The 22,116-nt window shown below is 37.5% G+C and overlaps 1 protein-coding gene across 1 annotated transcript; it reads right to left on the bottom strand.

Moving 5' to 3' along the window:
* Nucleotides 1-3,641: 3,641 nt before the first annotated feature.
* slc7a9 (solute carrier family 7 member 9) lies at nucleotides 3,642-21,103 on the bottom strand. Its single transcript, XM_059345988.1, has 13 exons — nucleotides 20,964-21,103; nucleotides 20,109-20,234; nucleotides 18,523-18,670; nucleotides 16,349-16,591; nucleotides 14,397-14,522; nucleotides 14,201-14,300; nucleotides 12,607-12,651; nucleotides 12,312-12,435; nucleotides 12,023-12,126; nucleotides 11,715-11,811; nucleotides 10,539-10,688; nucleotides 7,765-7,939; nucleotides 3,642-7,177 (listed from the first exon to the last, which is right to left on the bottom strand). The coding sequence occupies exons 2-13, from the start codon at nucleotides 20,223-20,225 to the stop codon at nucleotides 7,116-7,118; spliced, it is 1,491 nt and encodes a 496-aa protein (XP_059201971.1). The 5' UTR covers nucleotides 20,226-20,234; nucleotides 20,964-21,103; the 3' UTR covers nucleotides 3,642-7,115.
* Nucleotides 21,104-22,116: the final 1,013 nt, after the last annotated feature.

Below are 22,116 nucleotides of genomic sequence, written 5' to 3'. Positions count from 1 at the left end.
AGTTAGTGAAGAGCCTTAACAGGGCGCGGAGAGGGGAGGAGGAGGAAGATCAAAGGGAATACAGAGAAAATCCTGGCAGGAGAAAGAGAGAGAGAGGAAGAGTGTGAGAGAGAGAGTGCACAGGGTGTGAGTGAGAGAAAGGCGGAGAGAGATGGATAGTACAAAAAAAGAGACAGAATGCATACTAAAAGAGAAGGGATGGCAGCATATTAAAAAGTCACCCTGATATTCACGTTCTTGTTGTAATTAATTGTCTCTCCACTAAGTGATGTTGGAGCCATTGCAGAAGTCATTTTTATTGTAAAACCCCCGTAAGCTGGCAGAGTCGGTGAGAAAACAGAGGTCAAGTCATGTCATTAACAATTCATCAGCAGCAGCAGTATCCAGAGCCTCGGGCGCAGCTCTTCCACACCTGCAAATTGTTGAACATGAAGCAAACAAACAATCACATTTTGGAGATCGGCGAGCAACAGTGGTTTGTGTGTTTGTGTGACACAAAGAGAGACACAAACGCAACTCAAGCTGCCAAATAGGTAAAGTAATATATAAAATTAATCTATGGTCTTTGTGGAAGCTTCTCCCAATCAATTAAAGCAAGACTATGTGAGTTTTGCGACACTAATTAATGCATTCATCTTCTTACAAATGAAGTGTTGAATTCATAAGCAACTAGAACAGAACTCAGAGAGCGCAGACCTTCAACAAGGCCAATGGTACATTCACATGCTCCTTAATGGTCCCATTGCACTAGTTGGGATTCATTAAAATATTTTTTTTATCTTTTTCCCCATATTGGTTTTTGTGATATTTGTGTTGCAGTAAAACAGCACCCCATCAGCAAATCAATAACAGATGAGGCAGAGAGTGGTACTGCAGCATGGGAGACACACAAAACAACACCTTCTAAAAAAACAACCCACAAAATATATGCATAAATTCAGATGAAGCTCTGTGAGAAGTTCATGAGGAAAAGCTGCTGAAGTCATGAAGACACAGTAAAGCACTGTCTTGTATTTTATTTGGTGTTTGCCGAATTAAAGGAGAGGCTTGGACCGATTCATAAAAATGGTCAGTCTAATGATATCCACACATTTGGTTGGTAAATGAAGCCACATTGTTATTTTCCTTGTGTTTTTTTAATGGAGTTCTGCTGATACAGGCACCAGCAGGTTAGCGGTTCGTTGTCTGCTTTAATCTTCTCTCCAACTTCTTTTGTTGACTCCATCGTTCAGGTTAGGACAAGCTGATTCCCAGGACACAGTTTATTTTCTAAACGCCCGTTCTCTTGTATCATCCATGGCTCCCACCTGCAGCAAAGTTAAAACTGCCCGCTCCCACAAGGTTTGTGTTTGGTCCAGCGGGATCCCAATGCAGTCCTTTATGTCCTATCTCCCAATGTTAGCATAAGTGAAACACATAATATCACATAATACCTTCTGATTTGGATCTACTCCAAATGGAATAGGTTCCTCCTTGACCTTTTCTACACCCTTCCACCAAGTTAAATGAACAAAGTAAAATTAAACCAGTTTTTACATTATCCGGCTGAAAAAAGGACCTCTGACATATCTTTGTTCAATTCAGTACACAGTACAACCTGTAGCGTATGTATCAAATCAAATCAATCAAAATTACTTTATTTATCCCGAGGGGAAATTCAGTTAGTCTGTTAGCCTAGAAGAATTAGACAGCCTGATGGCTGTAGGAGCGAAGGATCTTTTGAATCTCTCCGTCCTGCAACACAGAGAGAGGAGCCGTCCACTGCTGTTTTTTTTTGTCCAAAAAGGTTTTGTGTAGCGGATGATCTGGGTATTTCAAGATGGCTTCCAACATCTCCAGTGGTGGAAAAATGCACCATCAAGATGTTCGAGTCCATATGGGGATTTTGTTAGCGATTGTTAATCTACATAAATATTGTTGAGTACTCAACATTACTGAGTTGATTTTAAGACTCTTTGACTTTTCTATATTGCTATACTACATTTCAGCGAGCACCATTGTTCAACAAAGTAACATAATCTCACTTTGAGTAAATGCACAGTAGGCCTACCTTTGGGCTGGAACAAAAGAAAGACAAACCGGCATTCACAGTGGCAAGTGAAAGGCTGTCACACAAAGTTATTAATGAGACATTTGTGAGAGAACAGTCATTTGAAACATAATAATTCAAATGAAGAGCATTTTTTCATAATGTTCTTAACACTAAAGGCAATGCCAGGACATTTCTGGGAGCTGTGCCAGGTGGGGGTGAGCCACAAATCTAGGGAATGTGTCTGTGAAAAAAATGGATGTGGATCCTCTACTGTAAAAGGATCACAGTGTACATGAAAATGCTCGGGCTCACTTCAGTGGTACAACTTATTCAAGTGTGCCCTCCAATGGAGGAAAGCAGGTCGTGTTGACAAAACAGACTCCTCTGCTGGATGCTGAAGTGATACTTCTTTTCCCCACCTGTGTGAGAACTGTGAAAGTGTTATTTCTCACTGTGAGTTAATTTTCTGTGCCCGCAGGTGCAGAAATCAGTGCGCTGAGTGCATTTAGAGTTAAACTCTGAAATTAGAGCCACTTCTAACTATTAAGTCTAATTTCATTTCACAAAATACTCAGTGGAGTAAACGGTGGAGGAGTGAAATATCAAGGATGTCAGATCAACCCTGAGCTAGCCCAGGAAATTACAAAGCAAAACTTTTGCAAATTGAATACATTTCACTCTCCAAGGTCTTGAATCGTTATTTCGAGTAATCCAAAAACAATCGGAACAAGGGCAGACTTCATTTGTAGCATATGTTCATTAGTGACACATTATAATGCAGCTTTTGGAAAAGGTCGTTGAATGATTGCGAGGTTCTTATCCAAATGCTAATTCACGAACTGATTGGAAAAGCGCAGTAATGTGATGATAATAATATGCAGATGAGTTCTCATCAGAGCTGTCTATCCATTAATGAGATGGTATTTGACTGTACTGTACGTGGATGGTGTGTCTGCGTCCATGCAGGCAAAGCTGCATGCATATGTACAGAAAGTGTGTGTATGTTGGAGTGCACATTCACTTTCATCAGAATATTTAGCATATTAATGTTCAATCAATCCACCACTGCACTAATGCAAAGTTTGATTAAGACAAGCCATAGATAGTAATAAATAGACAGGAAGCGGCTGGTTTTGATTATATGCAGCCTTTATTTTTTCATGGCTACTTTTAGGAAAGTTTTGAAATGAACGTGTACAGCTTGAAACACTTATATGTTTTATATAAGAACATGTGTTCAGACTTGGCTTATGTAAGTTACTATCAGATACTGTATGTATAGTGTTACTGCTTCTGTCCATTTCTGTCAGACAGTTTTGGTTCCGTCCAAAAACTTGTTGGTTAGCAGTGGTGGGTTAGGGTTAGAATTTGAGATGTTTTACACTTCTCTTCACTACATTTCAGAGGGAATTGTACTTTTAAGTTTACTACATTTATTTGACAAATATAGTTACAAGTCACGATACAACAAATTGTTAAAGATCAAGTCAGTGGTTTAAACAACAGTTTAGAAAAGTCCAATAAACAATTTCACATCTGTTTTGCAGAGCTTTATTTTTTTATTCTTCCTTTCTTTTGATACATTTTGCTGATAACATTTCTGCTTGGATGAAAACTGAACAGGGCACACCCCCAGGGCCTTCACCTGCCAAATGTCACTTGTAGAGACACATACTGACCATGGAGAAATGCACAATGACAAATAAACAAAATTATAGACTATATATAGACACAAGGTTTACGAAGAGATCAAACAACTACAAAGAGATGCAAACTGACTACGAATAAGCCAAAAAAAGGACTAAAAAAAGACAAAAATAATATCAAAGTAACATTAAACTACAAAGAGACTGAAAGTAACTACATACAGATGCAAAACATTTACAAATAGATCACAACAATTACATAGATATGCAAAATGACCACAAATTAACAAAAAAAAAAATACATACAGACACAGAAAGTTTACAAAGAGATCAAAACAAGACTTACAGCAACTATGAAAAGGGGCAAATCACCCACAAAGACACAAAGCATAATGAGGGAATATATAATTTCAAAGTGATATTAAACTACAAAGAGACACAAAATAACCCCAAAGATACACAACACAATGACACAGAGACACAAAAGCTATTAAGCATCTGTGTGGGTTTTGAATGCATGACTTTGTGGTGGAGTATTTTTACATTTATCGCTACTTTTAGCATTTGCACAGATTCAAAGTAACAAAATGTCAAGAAAGATGTGTGTGTTTTTGATGACGAATGACAATGTCAAACCAGTAAAACACAATTTGTATGCACCTGATCCATTTAGCAGGCTTTTATTCATGACATTGAGCTGAAGCAGTAAACTGCATCATCTGGCCGGCCCCCACACCATCAGCAGCACGATGAATGATGCCTCATGTTGTCAAGACACACTAGGTCATTCATGGAAATTCACACACATATCCAACAGAGCCACAATTCACACTTCCCTGTGATCTGAGGGACTTTAGTGGCTCTCAACATGAATAATTATAATCCGCAACTACAATTAAGTCACTCGTCTTATTCCTTAATGTCATCCAATCCCTTCTGACACTGAATGCAGAGTTATCTTGCATCATTTCATAAGCACTAATCCCACATAAAGACACACACACGTAAAGTTTTTTTGGACATTCAGGGGTTTTACTTTTTGACTTCCCAGGACCCAAAATGAAAAATGTTGTTTCTTTCATCCTGGGATGCAATGCCCATTAAAGAGTGATGAAACACAATGTAACCACTTGTCTCTGCTCATTGCTACATTTGAAAAGGCAAAAATATAGAAGGAGGAAATCTGATAGAGTAAGTCAGGGCATTTATGTTACAGCCACTGTATGTGCCCTGAATCACAATAGCATCTCTGAGCAGGCCATAAAAATATCTCTCATTTTGTCAACATGCACTCAGTGTTCATGGTGGACCTGCTGGCTCGGTTCTGCAGGACAACAGCTTTCTCCGACAAAAGCACAATGAACATTGAAACAGAGCTAAATGCAACAGGCTACACAAAAAACACACAGCTTAACTTCTTAAAACACTTCTAAGATTATTTAGCAGACATTACTAAGTAGCTTCTCTGCTAATCCTCCCTCATTCAACACAACCAGTGCAGATTAAGAGGAACTCACTGTAGAAAACCTTCACTTTTCCATCACACATGGGAGATCCAGTTTGACTCTGTATGGAGAGACTGTGTGCCACTAGAGGGCAACAAACATGCAGCCTCTGCACAGGCATGTGTTCCCCACTAAACTGCAATGTGTACCTGACCAGGAACACGTTGCAATTACTACATTCACTAGTCCTCATTCTGCAGTGCATGGGAAGCTGTTCACAGTTTATTGACTACTGCTGATATTGATAACAATGAAAAAATAAGTAATATCACAAATTATTGGAAATGACGAATATAACTTCAATATTGCATAGTCATGGGGGGACTATGAGACAGTGGGCCCCTGAGCACAGACAAGTAAAAGGCCCCAACACCTCCAGTACACGCAAGGTTTTGTATTGTTTTTGGTTGCATTGTGTCTCTTTTTAGTCATTTGTGTGTTTTCTGATTGTTTTGTGTCTCTTCATAGTCATGTGTGTCTTTTTTTTTGTCATTTTGTGTCTCTTGTAGTCATTTTGTTTCCTATTTGGCAATTTTTTTGCCTCTTTGCAGTTGTTTTGCAGCCCTTTGTAATAATTTTGTCTTTCTTGGTTGTATGTCTTCGTGGCCATTTTGTGTTAGTTTTGATTTTTTAATTGTCTCTTTGTGGTTGTTTTGCAACTCTTTGCAGTTATTTTGTGTCCTTTTTGGTCTTATTGTGTCTCTTGATGGTCATTTGCGTCTCTGTGTTTTTCTGTGATATTTGTACAGATACAGAGAGCACAGCTCCACTCAACAGTGCTGTAGTGACATCTGGTGGACAATTGGAACCTTGGTACAGCGAAATCAAATTTTATTAGTCTTACTTATTACTGATATCATAATAATCCAGTCTTTTCCATGAGCAACGGTCTGAACATTCCTTCAATCAAACATCACACATAGCCCTTAAATCCATGTAATGATATGAATAGACCAAAAAAAAAAAGATATATATCGCAAGAGTAATGTGAGATATTTGCATTTTTTTACAACTTGGTGAACTTCAAAATCTATAGCCACACTTTACTATGTATTATTTGTGCCCTATGATAGACAGATAGACAGAATGCACACAGTTTCACACAGGGTATTGAGTTAAAGAAGCAGTCAGGTCATAAAGACACAATAGGGATATTTTCTGGAATCACAAACTGTTTATTTCTCATGTCCAAGTTATGCTCAACATGACATTTAATAACCAGCAGCTACCACAATGCAGCACTGATCCGGTATATTCCAGTGTTAAAGATAGGAGTGGGAGCATTATTAATTAATGCGTAAACATCATTAAAAGAAACTGTTATTTGTATATTTACAACCACAACATAAAAAAAAACCTGTTTCCACATCTTGTTGCATGACCTGTTCATTAACCTTCATGTTGTCTGCACAAGCATTTTCACTGTTTACCCCTTCCCTTTGCTCAAGTGCAGATTCATGCAACTGTACATCAAGTGATCTTTGGTCCAATAAAAACATAAATGCACATTTACTACAAGAAGAAGTTATTAATTAAAAAGGTGTGGGGTTTTTTCAGTGATGTTTTCCTTCATACTGGGAGCGACATCACGGGAGTCACTCCCTCAAACTCCTCTAGGACTTTATTTTAAATATACAACTTTTGGCCTATATCTAGGTGAATTCTATTTACAGCAGAGGTATACAGTACCTATAGCTCACTCTCTAGCAACATGAATCTTTTTTTTTTTTTTTTTTACGTCCCTGAACCCAACTGAGAAATGATTTCATCTTCCCCTTGAACACAACATATTCACTTTTACTTCTGTCATGCAGAGGTCAGCTCTGATCATCTCTGGGCACCAAATTTGCTGCCCCGCTCTTTCCATATCCAGCCTCGACATGTTTCAAGACACGCAGCAGAAGTTGACCTGGTTGTCACTTCTGTCTCTTCTCATTCAGTTTTCTCAGGAGGAACTACCTCCATCAGCAGCTGAAGCTGTATGGTGATGGGTCCTGCAGGGGAATGGAGGTCATGCTAAGTCTATGACATCAGCACAACACAACAGTGTTTTTCATTTGTTTGCTTTCTTCCTTTTGAAGATGCAAAAAGAATTTCAGCCCCCAAAAAAGGCCTACCTAAAAAATAAAATACACACTACAGTCATGGAAAAAATTATGAGACCACCATTTATCTTCAATTTCTTGTTCATTTTAATGCCTGGTACAACTAAAGGTATATTTGTTTGGACAAATGTAATGATAACAACAAAAATAGCTCACAAGAGTTTAATTTAAGAGCTGATATCTAGCAATTTCCCATGGTTTTCTTGATTATAAGCAAAATCATTATCAATAAAACCATGGAAAATAGCGATGGCAAGGTAACGTAAACTACCTCCATCAGCAGCTGGAGCTGTATGGTGATGGGTAATGACATCAGCACAACACAACAATGTATTTCATCTGTTTGTTTTCTTCCTTTTGGGCACATTATTTCTTATGTTATTCTATAGTGATGGTCAAGAAGTATTTGAAATATCAAAATAACTCAAGTTTTGAAAGAAACTTCTGATTTTCAGTAAAATTCAGAGAAAACTTACTCATGATATTGCGTGCCCAGTTGACCTTGAGGTGGACGAAAGGGTAGTAAAAGAGAAATCCACTGAAGATGAAGGCAGCACAGTACAGGTATGCCAGGTCTGGCTTATCAATGATGGGAGCCAGGACTAAGTAGCAGGACACCAGGACCATTATGACAGGTATGACAATCGGAATCTTCGAAATAATCACACAGTTGGACAGTTTAGTGTTTACGTGTGTGTTCTTCTGCCCTGCTAACACCATTTTGCCTTCTTCTTTCAATAATGTAAAAGTACTCCCATGTACTGACCATTTGTGATGATTACAGTTAGTAGTTGGTTTTAGTCTATGCTGTCTCTTTTTAATTCATTTTCTGACATGAGCAGGACAGAAAAATATGGATCCTATGATGGTGTTAATTCATTTTTCTGCTCATATGACCTCTCTCCAGCCAATCATGCTTAGTGTGGGAGATGAACCTGATATGCTGTATTGAAGTCAAGTCGATCTGAATGCACTAGTAAGCCCAACTACTTATTAAATTAGCTTAGCTTATGAACTGTATAGTTTTAATGAAGAATATAAACAGGCTTCCAGTCGTGCTGTCTTGCAATTCAATTGTAATTCAGTTTTTTATTCGTTTTTTTTTATTATCTTTGTTTTTACGACATGTCTTATGGTGAAACCATAGGCAAATTTCCACACCGTGACCAATATATTTTTCATATTCATATTCATATTCATATTTTGTAATAGTAGGCTATTCCAAAAAGTGTCAGGATTAATGACTTAAGAACACACATCCTATTTCATTTTTTAAAAAAGGATGGCGGTAGATTTGTAGGTCACAAAGTCAATGTAATATTTGTTTTGTAAAATTACAAATGTTTGTCTATTTGTTCTTATTACTCTATGACATTTACATGTCACATTTGGCAACTCTGGTTATGTTAAAATAGATATATTTCCCCAAAAACAAAATATAGTTTCAAATGGACACTTTCACAGTTTCTACAACTGAGTCAAAAATCAACGTTGTTGTATTTTGTTTCATGTACAATCAATAAAACATTAGCAAACAAATCTGACAATATTATGATTGACAGCATAGGGCTGAGAAAAAATAAATTAAGCCTATATTTGGGCTTTTCCTTAAGTAAAGTAGATAGGATCACTTGTCAAGGGGACAGAGGAGATGTCCATATATTAATCACTCCAGTGAATAAAATATTCTTGCAACCTTATCAGTAAATTACACTTTAGCTGCATACCAATATCTATAATCTTAAACAATCTCTTTAGCATGGCACTAGATTTATTTGATTGTGTGTCAAGATATTGATTGCCTTTGCACATAAACCCAGTGGCCCTCATTTATCAAACCAGCGTATGACAGAAAGTGAGCATAAAGTGGCCATAAATGTGGACGTGAGTGGAGGGTACGATCAGATCTCACGTCTGCTCTCAGCTTGTGTACGCAAATTTGAGTCAGCATGAAGTCCACACGTCTGAGACGGAGAATTGATCTTAGATTAAACTATGGTATCGATGCCTAGAGTTGTTTTTTAAAAGTGACAAGGGGCGTCCCGCTGGCTCACACTGGTAGAGCGCTTACCATTAAGGCTGAGTCCTTGCTGCGGCGGAGCCGGGTTCGAATCCGGCCTGTGCTCCCTTTGCCGTATGTCCTCCCCTCTGTCACCCCTTTCTATCTGTCACTTTCAATAAAGCATGAAAAATACCAAAAAAATAATCTTTAAAAAAAAAAAAAAGTGACAAACCAAAGTTACATCATTTATCATTAAAACATCATTAAAAATGAATACACCCTTGCAAATGTGAAATTCTTTAAACAGGCTACTAACCGAGGCTATTAAATGTTGTTGTCTTCTGCTATTTACCGTTATAGAAACATTTCAATCTGCGCTGCTACACGCTCCTCTGACTGGGACAGAATTCTTACTAAATGTAACGAAGTGAATAATATCTCTCCATAATAATAATAATAGTAATAATAATAATAATAATAATACTTGCATATTATATAGGCTTTATATATCACGATGTATAAAGGAAATATTCCAACCTCACCAGGAGTTTGTTTGTCCACTGCTACTCTGCTGACAGCACCACTGATTTCCTTCCTTTTCACTTTTTATGCTGCCAAACAAAACCAGTTTCTTGTGTCCCAGCTGTTCGACATCAGCGTTTCACTTTCTGCCTCTGAGAAATTCCTCTTTTTTTGGAATTAAAACTTACTTTAAAATATTGTTTACCTCCTGCAACCATAAAGCTGTGAAAACTTTAAGTCTGTGCTCTATATGTAAAATATTCACAAACTTGTTTGAGTATATAACTATAAGTACTTTTATTTCATAAACCTCAGTTGCTGCATATTTCTTTAAAATGACTATTTTGCTCCTGTTGTTATTTGTGACGGTGCACTTTGCTAATAAAGTTGATTTTTTTAAAATCCACTTTTTGGCCGTATTTCATCCTTTGGTGTCGTTATCTCTCAGGGTGAGGCCTCTGAGACGAGTATATATTAGGGCGTGGTTTTTTAATACTTGTTTCCAGCTGCCACATTTATCAACAGCCGACCATTCTTACGATGTGATTGGTGAGATAGGAACGTTTGATGAATCACACGTAAACCCTGTCGTAAAACAATATATACACTCAGATCTGCGATGGTTTCTATGTTTGTTTGATAAATGAGGGCCAGTATGCTCAAACACTATGAAAGAGGAGCTTCTTCCAAAAAGACAGCTGAAACCGTTTGATTAGCAAGTCTCACCTTTACTGGTCTATGGAGCTCCTTCTTGGTGAAACGCATGACGATGAGACCCAATGCTGTCAGACCATAAAACGCCCACTGAGCAAAGCTGAAGTAGTTAATGAGGGTGTTGATGTCTGCAGGGATAATGTAGAGAATAGACAAAATACCCTAAAACAATAAGAAACAAAATATCTTGTTTACTTTGCATGAAAGTGAAAAGACTTTTTATCTGAACTTGCATGATAAGAAAATATATTTTAGGTTCATGTAGTTAAAAGGGATAGTTCAGATTTTTTGAAGTGGGGTCGTATAAAGTACCTTTCCATAGTCAGTGTAATGCTTACAGTAGTATGCACTATATGTAGTATGAACTGAAGCTGCTCTATGCTGTTGTCAAAGCCACCAGACTCCATTGACAAAAACATTTTATTTAAAAATCATTTTACATCACAGAATAAGGTAATTGCTGGTCTATAGCTGCCTTGATTGTTTAGTTTGTTTGTGTTATAGTGTGACTTTGGTGTATCTAAACCATTTTAAACATCAAAGTTACATATAATCCAAACTAACTTACAGTACTTAACAGTATACCTTAAAACTTAACAGTAAACCAGCAACTCTTGTGCTCTGCAAGGTTAAATTGCTGTTTTTGTCAATGGAGTCTGGTGGCTTTGTTGAGAGTAAGTAAAGCATTGAAAACATTCTAAACATAGCAAACACTTTAATAGGTATTGACTGATAGGTGAATATAATATGTTTTCCTGCTGCCCCCATCCTCAGCTGTACATTTTATAGCTTCTGTGTCTCCTGCCTACTTCCAAACTGGGGGCATGCTGGCTGTAGGTAATACACTGACTAGAGATAAGCATCTCATAAAACCTCATTTCAATAAATCCAAATAACTCCATTAACTGTACTCAACACATATTGAGTGGCAATGCAGGATATTTAAAATTAAAAAGGTCAGATGACCACGTTTTTGTGCTGTCGTCTCGGCCAGGTCACTCTTGGAAAAGAGGTTTTTAATGAGTTTTTCACCTGGTTAAATAAAGGATAATGATTGATTGATTGATTGATTGATTGATTGATTGATTGATTGATTGATTGATTGATTGATTGATTGATTGATTGATTGATTGATTGATTGATTGATTGATTGAAGAGCAAACTGAAATGTATACATTCAATACTTACATTGAATATGAGAGCGGGGGCTGGAGTGTAGCGCTTCAGGCTAATATAGGATAAGATTTTCACCATGTGACCCTGTCTACCAGATACATAAGCCAATCTGTGAGAAAAAAGAGATACAAATGTTTTTGTTGTCGCTGTACTGTACTTACTATCTCTTTCCTCTGTTCAGTATTCTCACTTTAAACCTGTTTACTTTTGTTTCTTTCTCATTCATACAAATATGCACATCATACAAATTTACATGTACAGACAGAAAAAACCTCTTAGTTTCTGCATTTCATAAATAACGTGAGGGTTGTCTCTTTTACCTGCCAGCAGTGAAGCAGCTTCCATTGGCAGAGCCGAACGTAGAGAAGACAACAAAGACAGGAACGATCCAAGACAGAGGGTGAAGGACTCTGTCTCCAAAAGTCTAAGGAGGCACAAAAACATCCTTCAGAAAAGACAAGGGAGCAGAGTAAGCTGTTTCTGAGCTTTTATCTAAAATGATTTACAATAGACAACAAAATGTATACAATAACAACACAAAGTCATTACAAACTAAATTCCGTGGCTCCTAACTTCGCTATAACCATAGCAATCATCTGTGCCGCTTACCACGGCAACAGCTGGAGATAGCAGTAGTTCAGTGGGCGTCATGACAGTGAAGTAAGCGACGTTAACCAGCACATAGCACACAGATACCAAAGGGATCCCGATGATGATGGCCAGGGGCAAGTTCCTGAGATGAATAAAAATCAATTTACTCAAGATCATGTTTTCAGACATGCTCCCTTGTGCTGTGCTGATTTGACTTTATAAAAGCACTATTACATAATTGCAATAAAGAAATAGTAAAAAAAGAAGAAATTTCAGAAATCAGAAATTAAGCATGAGCTCTAGTTTGTCTTACCTGTATGGGTTTTTCAGCTCCTCTGTAATGTAATTCAGTTGATTCCTAAGAAAACAAAGAATGTACGTCCTTTCTAAAGGTATACATCTTATAAGGCCATAAAAGGAGAAATGTGAATAGCTATAGTTTTTCAATCACAGGCATGAGTTGATCACTCTCCTCTGCAGAGCACAACACTGAAATTTGTCCCCCCTCAATATTTAAAAGATGTGCATTTGTCTCCCACTCCTGAAAAAAATATATTCATTTTAAAGAACCGTTAGAATACGACTCATAGATGCAACAGTGATTCCAGCAATGCAATATCAAACATGGTTGCAATCCGCCATAAAACGATAAGAAAAACCAGCAATGTGGAGGCTCAGGCAAAGAGTATCCTGGTGTGCAGTGGACAAATTAATATTTCTGTCAAACTGGATCTTCATCATTGGTTAATGTTACATTTTCACGCTGTTATTGGGAACTGTAATTAAATGAGGGAAGTTAATCTGAATAATGATAAATAATCTCCTTTAGTTGTATGTATGGGATCACTGTAACCTCTTCAATGTCAATGTGGGTTGGTTTTGTCCTCTAATCAGCCTTGTAGAACCTGATAATGTAATAAATTCCCGATCATGTAATAACCCCGATAATGTAATAAAAATCTGCACTTGAGTCCATTGAAAATGTAATAAAACCCAATAATGTAATACTTTTTTTTTTTACCAATAATGTAATAAAGTATAACATTAATTGGAGGTTATTACATTATCAGGTTAGCCTTCATTTAGCAAGTCCTGATAATGTAATAATTCCCCAATATTGTAATAATTTAACAGCAGACCACCCATTACTTGGGTTCAAGTGGTGATACTGTGTAGGCAACTCTAGCTCAAGAGCTCTAGCGCCACCAACAGGTCAAAGTTGAATGTTTATGAACTTTTGGCCCGTTCATCTGTTTTTCACAAACGAGGTATCCATGACACTATCAGGTTTTATTACATTTTCAATGGACTCAAGTGCAGATTTTTATTACATTATCGGGGTTATTACATTATCGGGAATTTATTACATTCAGGTTCTACAAGCCTTACTTGTACAGACAGTTATAGCCTTACATGTACATGCCTGCTGTGGTTCCCACATGACATACAAATGAAAGTGCATTGGTCCCATGAGGTCTCCTCTTCAGGTATCATCAGAAAAAGTAACTGAAACATACTGACCTTCACCACCTTAGTTGGGATACAATGCTCTGCCATACACTCTAAAATCCCACATACATGTTGGCCATTCTGGAGAATTTTATCTATTATTTGATGACAAACCCTTACTTGGTAACTGTTGTAAGTGCACTCTGTGAAACATGGCTATTTTGGAGATAATAATGAGGTTGTCAGAGGGTTGAATCTGCACACTTGGAGAAAGGTCACAAGACTCGATAGTAGCTGAAAGGCTGGCTAGAGTTACAGCACTCCTCATATAAAGTCAGTGTAGCAGGAAAAGGCTCATTGTTTCAGTTGAGAAAGTACACTTGAGTGCATTGCTTTAGAGAGAAGCGTGATCAGTGCTGTGCATCAAGTGAAAGGGCAAAGTGAAGTAGAACTGTTACCATCCATCATAAGCCCAAAGCCCGTTATAAAAGGCAAGGCCGATTGCTCCAACAGACGATGATGTGCCTTCAAATGCTTTTGACAAATTCTCAGTTCTTCCTGGACACAAATACACATAATTTGATTCATTATGATTACATATTTCATTAATAAAAATTTGTATATTAAAGAGACTGATAGTGCAAACAGGCCCACCTTGTGCCAACATAACCATGCCAGCTACCACTATGATGACAATGATTAAAAGCTTGGCTGCAGTGAAGAAGTTCTGCACGTAGTTCGCCAGTTTGACACTCAAACAGTTGACGGTGACGATCAACACTGAGAAGAAACAAAAACATTTAAGAACATCCAGTACAACAATCACACTTAGACATATAAAATTAATTTCTTCTCTCAAAGAAAAGTTATGGTTCATGTAATAAAGCTTAAAATGATGATATTTCTATAAAAATACCTTGACTTGAGTTGTTCCCACTTCTAGCCATGATTGTATTGATTATATAGAGCTGCAGAACTTATATACTGCAGTGAAATACAAGGCCACGGTGAGAAAAAATGAAAAAGAGCGTGTGCAAAAAAAAGCCCTGAAATGGCTTGGGGTTGAACGAGTTCAGAGGGTTAATGAGAGCATCACAACAATCACTCAACATCAGCAAAAGAAGGCACATACATACAGCTGTTGACACCAGTTTTCAGCTCTGTAGCTCTCTGTGTTGTCGTTGGACAACATACTGAACATACAGAGCATACAGTTTTGACCCTGTTAGATGTCTTTTTTAATCTGCAGATATCAAGTTCATTTTTGAAAGGAAACTCATGTAAAGCTGTATAAATTGTTTGCTTTACTTTTGTTTACACTTGCCTATTCACCAAGCAACAACGTTCAGGGCTGAAAAATGAAGTGCAAAATCTGCAGTTCCTCAAATGGCCACTTGACTACTTTAGGTTTTGTCTGTCAGTTGTTTGGTGGCTGAACAGTTAATGAACAATGAGTTCATGAAAGCCTTTGGTGAGAATAATGAACTATCCCTTTTACAGTTTTTCTCAGTCACTTTGGTGCATTTCTCACATCAATATTAAGATTTGCACAACAGTTAGTTCAACCTCCACAACATTTAGTCATTTGTGCTCATCATAGTAGCAGTTTTACATTCCTTCCAACAAATTACAAATGCTTTTGGACATGCGTCAGTTTCTTTCATACAACTCTCTGCTGTTTTATAACATTATCATTGTTTATGTCATGTCAGTCAAAATTAACTATAATTGTGAATGCTGAATAGTCATTCCATATAAAATGAATAGTCCTCATTTCATTGCTTGCGTCATTACATACAAAAATAAAGCAAATTTTATTTTAAAAAATTGAAATCTCAATTTTTTGCTGAAAATGTCTCCGGAATTGAATACATTTCTCTCAGGTTAACCTCAACTTTCATTGATGAGAAAGGGTGTGAGAAGCATTAGTTGCAACCAGTGATAAGCCACTTCTGTAGAATCACTCAGAGCTGAATCCCATAAACCCATAAACACTTTACAAGCATATATGAACCAAGCAGGACATAGTGTGGACCATTTCTACTGTGACACTGTACTGTGCACAGCTCTACCCAAAGAGTGTGTTTTTTCCTTTTGCACAATGCTGTAAACAAACTACAATTGCAACGAGCACATGCAATAAAATGTGAAACACACATATTCAGTGTGTTGTAGTCAGTTACTTCACTAAATACAGTAATGTGTAACTGTACTGTAGTTTTCAAATGGCTGTGCAAATAGTATAGAGTGCTGTCTTGAGCATTGTCAGGTAATGTCACCAAGATCTGACTTTTTTGCATTGGTAAACATTTACAGAGTAAACTGTCATAATGAAAACATGACAAAGCCATTTGACTATCTTGTTCATAAACAATGGTGTCAGGACTTTTCATCTTGATGACACTGACACTTTCATTGACATGAATATTTGCTTTTGAGGAATGAGCTATCCATTTTGAGCAAGTGACACACTTTTGCAGGTTATCAACTAGGTTTTGCATTTTGTACTAATTAGTTTGAGAAATGCATTAACTGTGGTGCAAATGTAAATTGTGATGTGAGAAATGCACCAAAGTGTAATGCGTTTAAGTCACAGTAAAACTTACATATGGCTGCTGCTGAAAGACACTTGGTAACAAGCACAGGAGGTGAACAGCCAGGGTAGAAAGGAGTGGAAGCGTATTCTGCAAAGCTCAGACTGATGATGGCGAAGGAGGAGGGCTTCAGCACCATCACACAGGTCCAGGAGTAAATGTAAGCTAAGGGGGGGCCGAAAGCCTCCATTAAATACGAATACTCCGCCCCTGATTTGGTGATCATGGTCCCAAGCTCAGTGTAGCAGAGTGCTCCTGTGTAACCACACGAACAGAGACACACAAACAAAGAGGCAGAGAGGAGATCTTTATAGTTGCTTCTGGAAGAAAGTTAAAGGAAAGTTCAAAACTGTCACCTGCCAAGAAACATTGGGTTTGAACACACTCAAAGCTAAAGTCAGTGAGTCATGTTCTTAGCTTTCATCTAAGGATAAGTCAAGGTAACCAAAAGTGCAGTGACCTGAAAATGATGGTACGATTATGTTATGTTGACTTGTCAAAAAGGTTCAAAGTAATTTAAAGATTGAAAGAAAAGATTGCACAGATCTTTTGGAGTGATGTTAGCGATTACTAAGCTGCTATTGCATTAAACATTAACATTTACCACCATCACATACACATGCAAAGTCATAACACACTAACACACATTCATACAAAGCCCCAAGAGAGCAGCTTTACTATGGGGAAATCTTGGCTTTTTGCCATTACAAACAACATAATCCTTGTTACACTTTTCCTCAGTCGCTTTGGTACATTTTTTCACGACCTCCACATCATCTTGTGCACGTCATAGAAGCAATTTCTCAGAAAATACACACACTGTTACTGATTTGGAGCAAACGACAGGCTTTTTGTAATTAATTGTTTCGAGAAATGTTCTTAAAAGGTTAGGGATGATTCGAGGAATGTAACAAAGTAATTGAGAAATACACACGCACACACACACGTGCACACACACACACACACACACACACACACATACACATACATACACACACGCACACAATACATAAAGCACTCAACTGACTCAATTGTTCAATTGTGCCTGAATTCCAGCAACTACAGGCTCCTTACCAAGAAATTAATTTTGTTGTTGGCAGCTTATTGTCTCAGAGTCTCTGTCTGTACTTTCAGGGACATTATTCTGCCCATTGTGGCCTTGCAGTCTAAGCATTACAGGAATGGTTTACAGTGTGTTTAAGGGCAGAGATAACTCACACACTGCGACAAAGTCCAACCGACTTGATGAATGATAATGAATAATGGAGTTCTACTTTTAGTTTCCACAGAAAATGGAAAATGAACATTGTGAGTGTGCTCCTGTTACGAGAGCAAGTCCCGATGACCTTTAAAAAACAACAGCAATAATCATAAACTTATCCAAAAGAAGCAGCATCCTGCATCAGTTCATTACACACATAAACATAAACACACATTACACCTGTGCCAGTGCTGCTTTTGTAAGGGTTATTTACTGTAATTAGACCAACTGGGCTGTGTGTGCTGAAGATACAAAATGTATTTTATTTGCACTGAAAATGCATCCAAAAGTTTTCAGATTAGATTAAATTAACCAAATGGATTACATATCGGTCTGTGATCTCTCTTAAGTCTCTTTTTAAAACATACTTTTAGTGGAAAGGCTTTCCTGATTTTAGCTGAAGAGTTTCTAACTTGTCTTTGTAAAGAACTTTTTACTATTTGTTTTGAAAAGTGCTCTATAAAATAAGATTATTATTATTATTGTTGTTGTTGTTGTTTTTATTATTATTTTTAATTGTTATTATTATTATTATTATTATTATTATTATTATTATTATTATATAATCATAAAAACACAGCCTAATTTGTATGTTATTGACTACATTTCTAAGCCTGTATGAATATTGAGCAAGATTATAGTTATAGAGTAAAGTTATAGATTCAGAATCAAGATTTATGATAGTAATTACACAAACACATAATAGTATACTTTTTTAAAATTTTGACATAGTGTCAATCTGTCAAGCTGTGAATGTGTACTGAGTATTGTCATATTGTTGACTCTGTTAGCTATGCCCTTTTCCTGACCCCCTTATCTACTCTGACCTCATTTTTAACCCCTATGACATTGTCTAAAATTGCATTTGAAATAGGTTTTTTCATCTGAGCCCCTTTTAACACATAGTGACCCTCTTGGTTCTCACCCAGAGTGGCTAACACGCCACAGGCGGCCCAGATGATGAGGCAGGGTCCCACAGCTCCAGAATACAGCAGAACAGACTTAGGAGAGATGAAGATGCCCGAGCCGATCATGGTCCCCACAATCAGACATGTAGCACTCAACAGACCAACCTGAATACACATGGAGAAACAATGGTACACTTAGTGCTCACAGTGGATGCTATCTACAACGTGTTTAAAATATTCTGGGATTAAAAATGTGCCAAAGTATTCTAGTCATTCCATCTTTAAGGTTTAACAGATAGCCCTGTGTAACAGGGACATGTTGTCTATCTATCTATCTATCTATCCATCCATCCATCCATCCATCTATCTATCTATCTATCTATCTATCTATCTATCTATCTATCTATCTATCTATCTATCTATCTATCTATCTATCTATCTATCTATCTATCTATCTATCTATCTATCTATCTATCTATCTATATATCTATCTATCTATTTGTAAAAAAAGGATCAAAATTTTGTCAGTCCAAGCACTTTCTGTATCCAGCTGAATTCATGCTAATTATCAATAGAGATAAATAGCTTAACTAACCAGACAGAGCGTCCTCGCCCAGAAGAATGGCCATATTCGTCATCTTATTACAACCCACATTTACTGAAAGGTGAGGAGACCTCAAGCCATTGTACTTATGGTGAATGGACTGCTGTATAGCAAGTCTTAGTGACCACTTAAAGCACTTCAACACAACAGACAGCTCTCATTCCCCCATTAACACACACATTGATAGACTGGTGGTGTCGGAGGCTACCTTACATGGTGCCATCTGCCACCACTGATTACATTTTTTTTGGTGTTCAATATCTTGCCCAGGGATACCGCCATGGTCAGGGAATCTAACCACAGACTTCTGACCTCTCATCTGAGCCACAGCCACTTATCAGTGTAAAGGACGAAGTGAGGTAACAGAGTATAAAGACAAAATAAGATGTGCTGGAGGGGTGGTGGACAAGTTAAACATCATAGGACTTTGAGCCAGAAGGCTGGTGTTTATGTCCTGTTTGAAATTAACCTTGAGTTAGGTCTGCGGTTAACTGAGTTAATGAACATTGAATAATGAATGAATTTCCGAACATAACAATGTTCGGAAATATTTACCTAACCATAACCAAGTGATTTCTGCTCATATACATAACCAACTAGTTTTTGGGCCATTGACAAACAACCTAATCCATCATATGAGAACGTGTTAAACCAGATATGCAGAGATACGTAGAGTTAGGGGAAATTGGGTAATGCTAATTATTAATCAACCATAATAATCCTAATTTATCCATTGAGATTTATCCTTTCACTCCCCCTGTATTCACGTTAGGGCTTAGGGAGCTTAAGGGGCCAGGACAGCCTCCCTGAGTGGATCATTGTAGAGTTAATATGTAGAGACGCTTGTTGTGGTACCGCCTGGTACTCAGTTCCTCACTTCCAGACCCCATTACTTTTAAAAAGGTACGGATGGTGGGATCCTACTGTGTGAACATCTGAGGAGTCTTGTTCTCAGGAGCACGCACACACAAAGTCAGACGAAAAGGAACACACACTCACATCTTTTTGAAGCACAGTAGCCTTCGCAGGCTGCTGGTCTTTAGTCTGACAGTCCACGTTGTGGCCGGTGGAGCCGTTCTGTGATTCCCTCCTCTTCCTGATGCTGCCTTCATCCATTTTAGTCTGCTGGAGTGTGACAAGACACACATGAATGCACATATTTTACACCAGTTACTTTATCTAATCTAATCTTTGTCATGGTTTACAGGGTAACTAGCACTGTGACCTGCTACCGGCAGTATAAATTCCTCATACCTTACTAACAATGAGGCTTACAAGTCAGTGAAAATCCACCCAAAACCAACTGTGTTTGCATCATTAATCCTGTGATTTTACCAATGGTATTCCTGTAAAGGGTCATGATCCGGATTATGAGTTTAAGTTTGACTTTGCATAGTATTTGTTTATGTTTATGTTTCTCGATGATATGTCACTGTGGCACAGCTGTTCTGAGCCACAAATAGCTGCACAACATGATATCTTACAGCACTCACTGTCAGCGGATGATGGGAGAGTTATAAGGTTGAGTCTTTAGGAGAAATTTAATCTACTGAAAAGCAGCTAAATATCCTTATTTTTGTTTAAGGTGAATATCCACTTTGCTATGAGAGGACCACCATAAACTCAAAGCAATGCACCTTGTAAATCATTGTTTTTGTTTCTGTGGAGAAACACATTTCAGAAAAATTGCAGTACAAGTATCATGATGCAACTTGTGTGATGTAAAATAGAAAGATAGATAGATAGATAGATAGATAGATAGATAGATAGATAGATAGATAGATAGATAGATAGATAGATAGATAGATAGATAGATAGATAGATAGATAGATAGATAGATAGATAAAAACTTACATAATTAATCTGATGAAAGCCACTTCAGTGATGCTCCATGAACCTTGAATGTTTTAAGATCAGGTACAGTGATACCAACCCGAAAATGATACTAGGTCAATTTTAATGAAGGAGAGGAATGTTTGCAGAATTGAATAACGTCTGATGCAAAGTAAACCTGGAGCCCCTGTTGACTGAGCACACTGCTTCAGTGGGAGGTTCCCAGATCTGATTGGACATCCTGGACAGCCCTGGACCAAAGGGAGGTGGTTAAAACATGGGAGCAGAGTTGCTCTGTGCACACTTTTAGGACAGTTTCTTTTGGCCATTTTTTGATTGTGGTAGAGGAGGAAGACTGAGGGGAAGACATGCAATAAAGAGGTTAGAACGGGATTCGAACCCAGGCCGCAATGCCGTGGTATGCACTCTACCACTGTGCCACCGGGACGCCCCAGGACAGTTTCAATTTTCAATAGAAAACTCTGAAACACTTCCTTCTCTCTGCCTGACTTCTTTCACAATGCCTCTTTGATAAGGATACATGATACACTTGCATCTGTGTGTGTGTGTGTGTGTGTGTGTGTATTTGTGTGTTGCATTCCCTTAGTACTTTGCCTCTCCTTCTGCTCTCTTCTCTTCAAAGTCTCTCTCTGTCAGTCAACTTGCATTTTTAATGTTCTCCTTTCTGTTTATTTCCCCAACCAGACATTTCTAATCGATTAATTATTAGATTTTATTATTAACTTGTGTCCACTTAGGCATCAAAAAATTGTTGAAAATGTTAAAAATTCAACCTTCTTCACTGTTGACCCAAACTTCTTATTTGAGGAATGCTTTATATTGAGTTGACGAACATTTAAAATCAATGGTAGGAAGAAATGATTAGATGAAAGGGTATAATTTATTTATAATACTTCAAAAGTAAATATAAGTCTAAATGGTCCAACAATTACTCTGCTTTTATGGGCATTTAATCCACCCAATTCGGATGTTATCACATGATTGAATTGGTGTTATCAGTAGTTACCAGAATGGGCAAGGAACCTGCCCCATTTTCTGGTAGGTCCAGTTGGTTTTTACAGTTTTTCTCAGTCACTTTTCTGCATTTCTCACATTACTATTAACATTTGCACAACAGTTAGTTCAACCTCCACAACATTTAGTCATTTGTGCA

The sequence above is a fragment of the Centropristis striata genome, chromosome 2 (assembly GCF_030273125.1).
Source record: "Centropristis striata isolate RG_2023a ecotype Rhode Island chromosome 2, C.striata_1.0, whole genome shotgun sequence".
Classification (NCBI taxonomy): domain Eukaryota; kingdom Metazoa; phylum Chordata; class Actinopteri; order Perciformes; family Serranidae; genus Centropristis; species Centropristis striata.
This window is presented reverse-complemented; position numbering and strand designations above follow the sequence as displayed.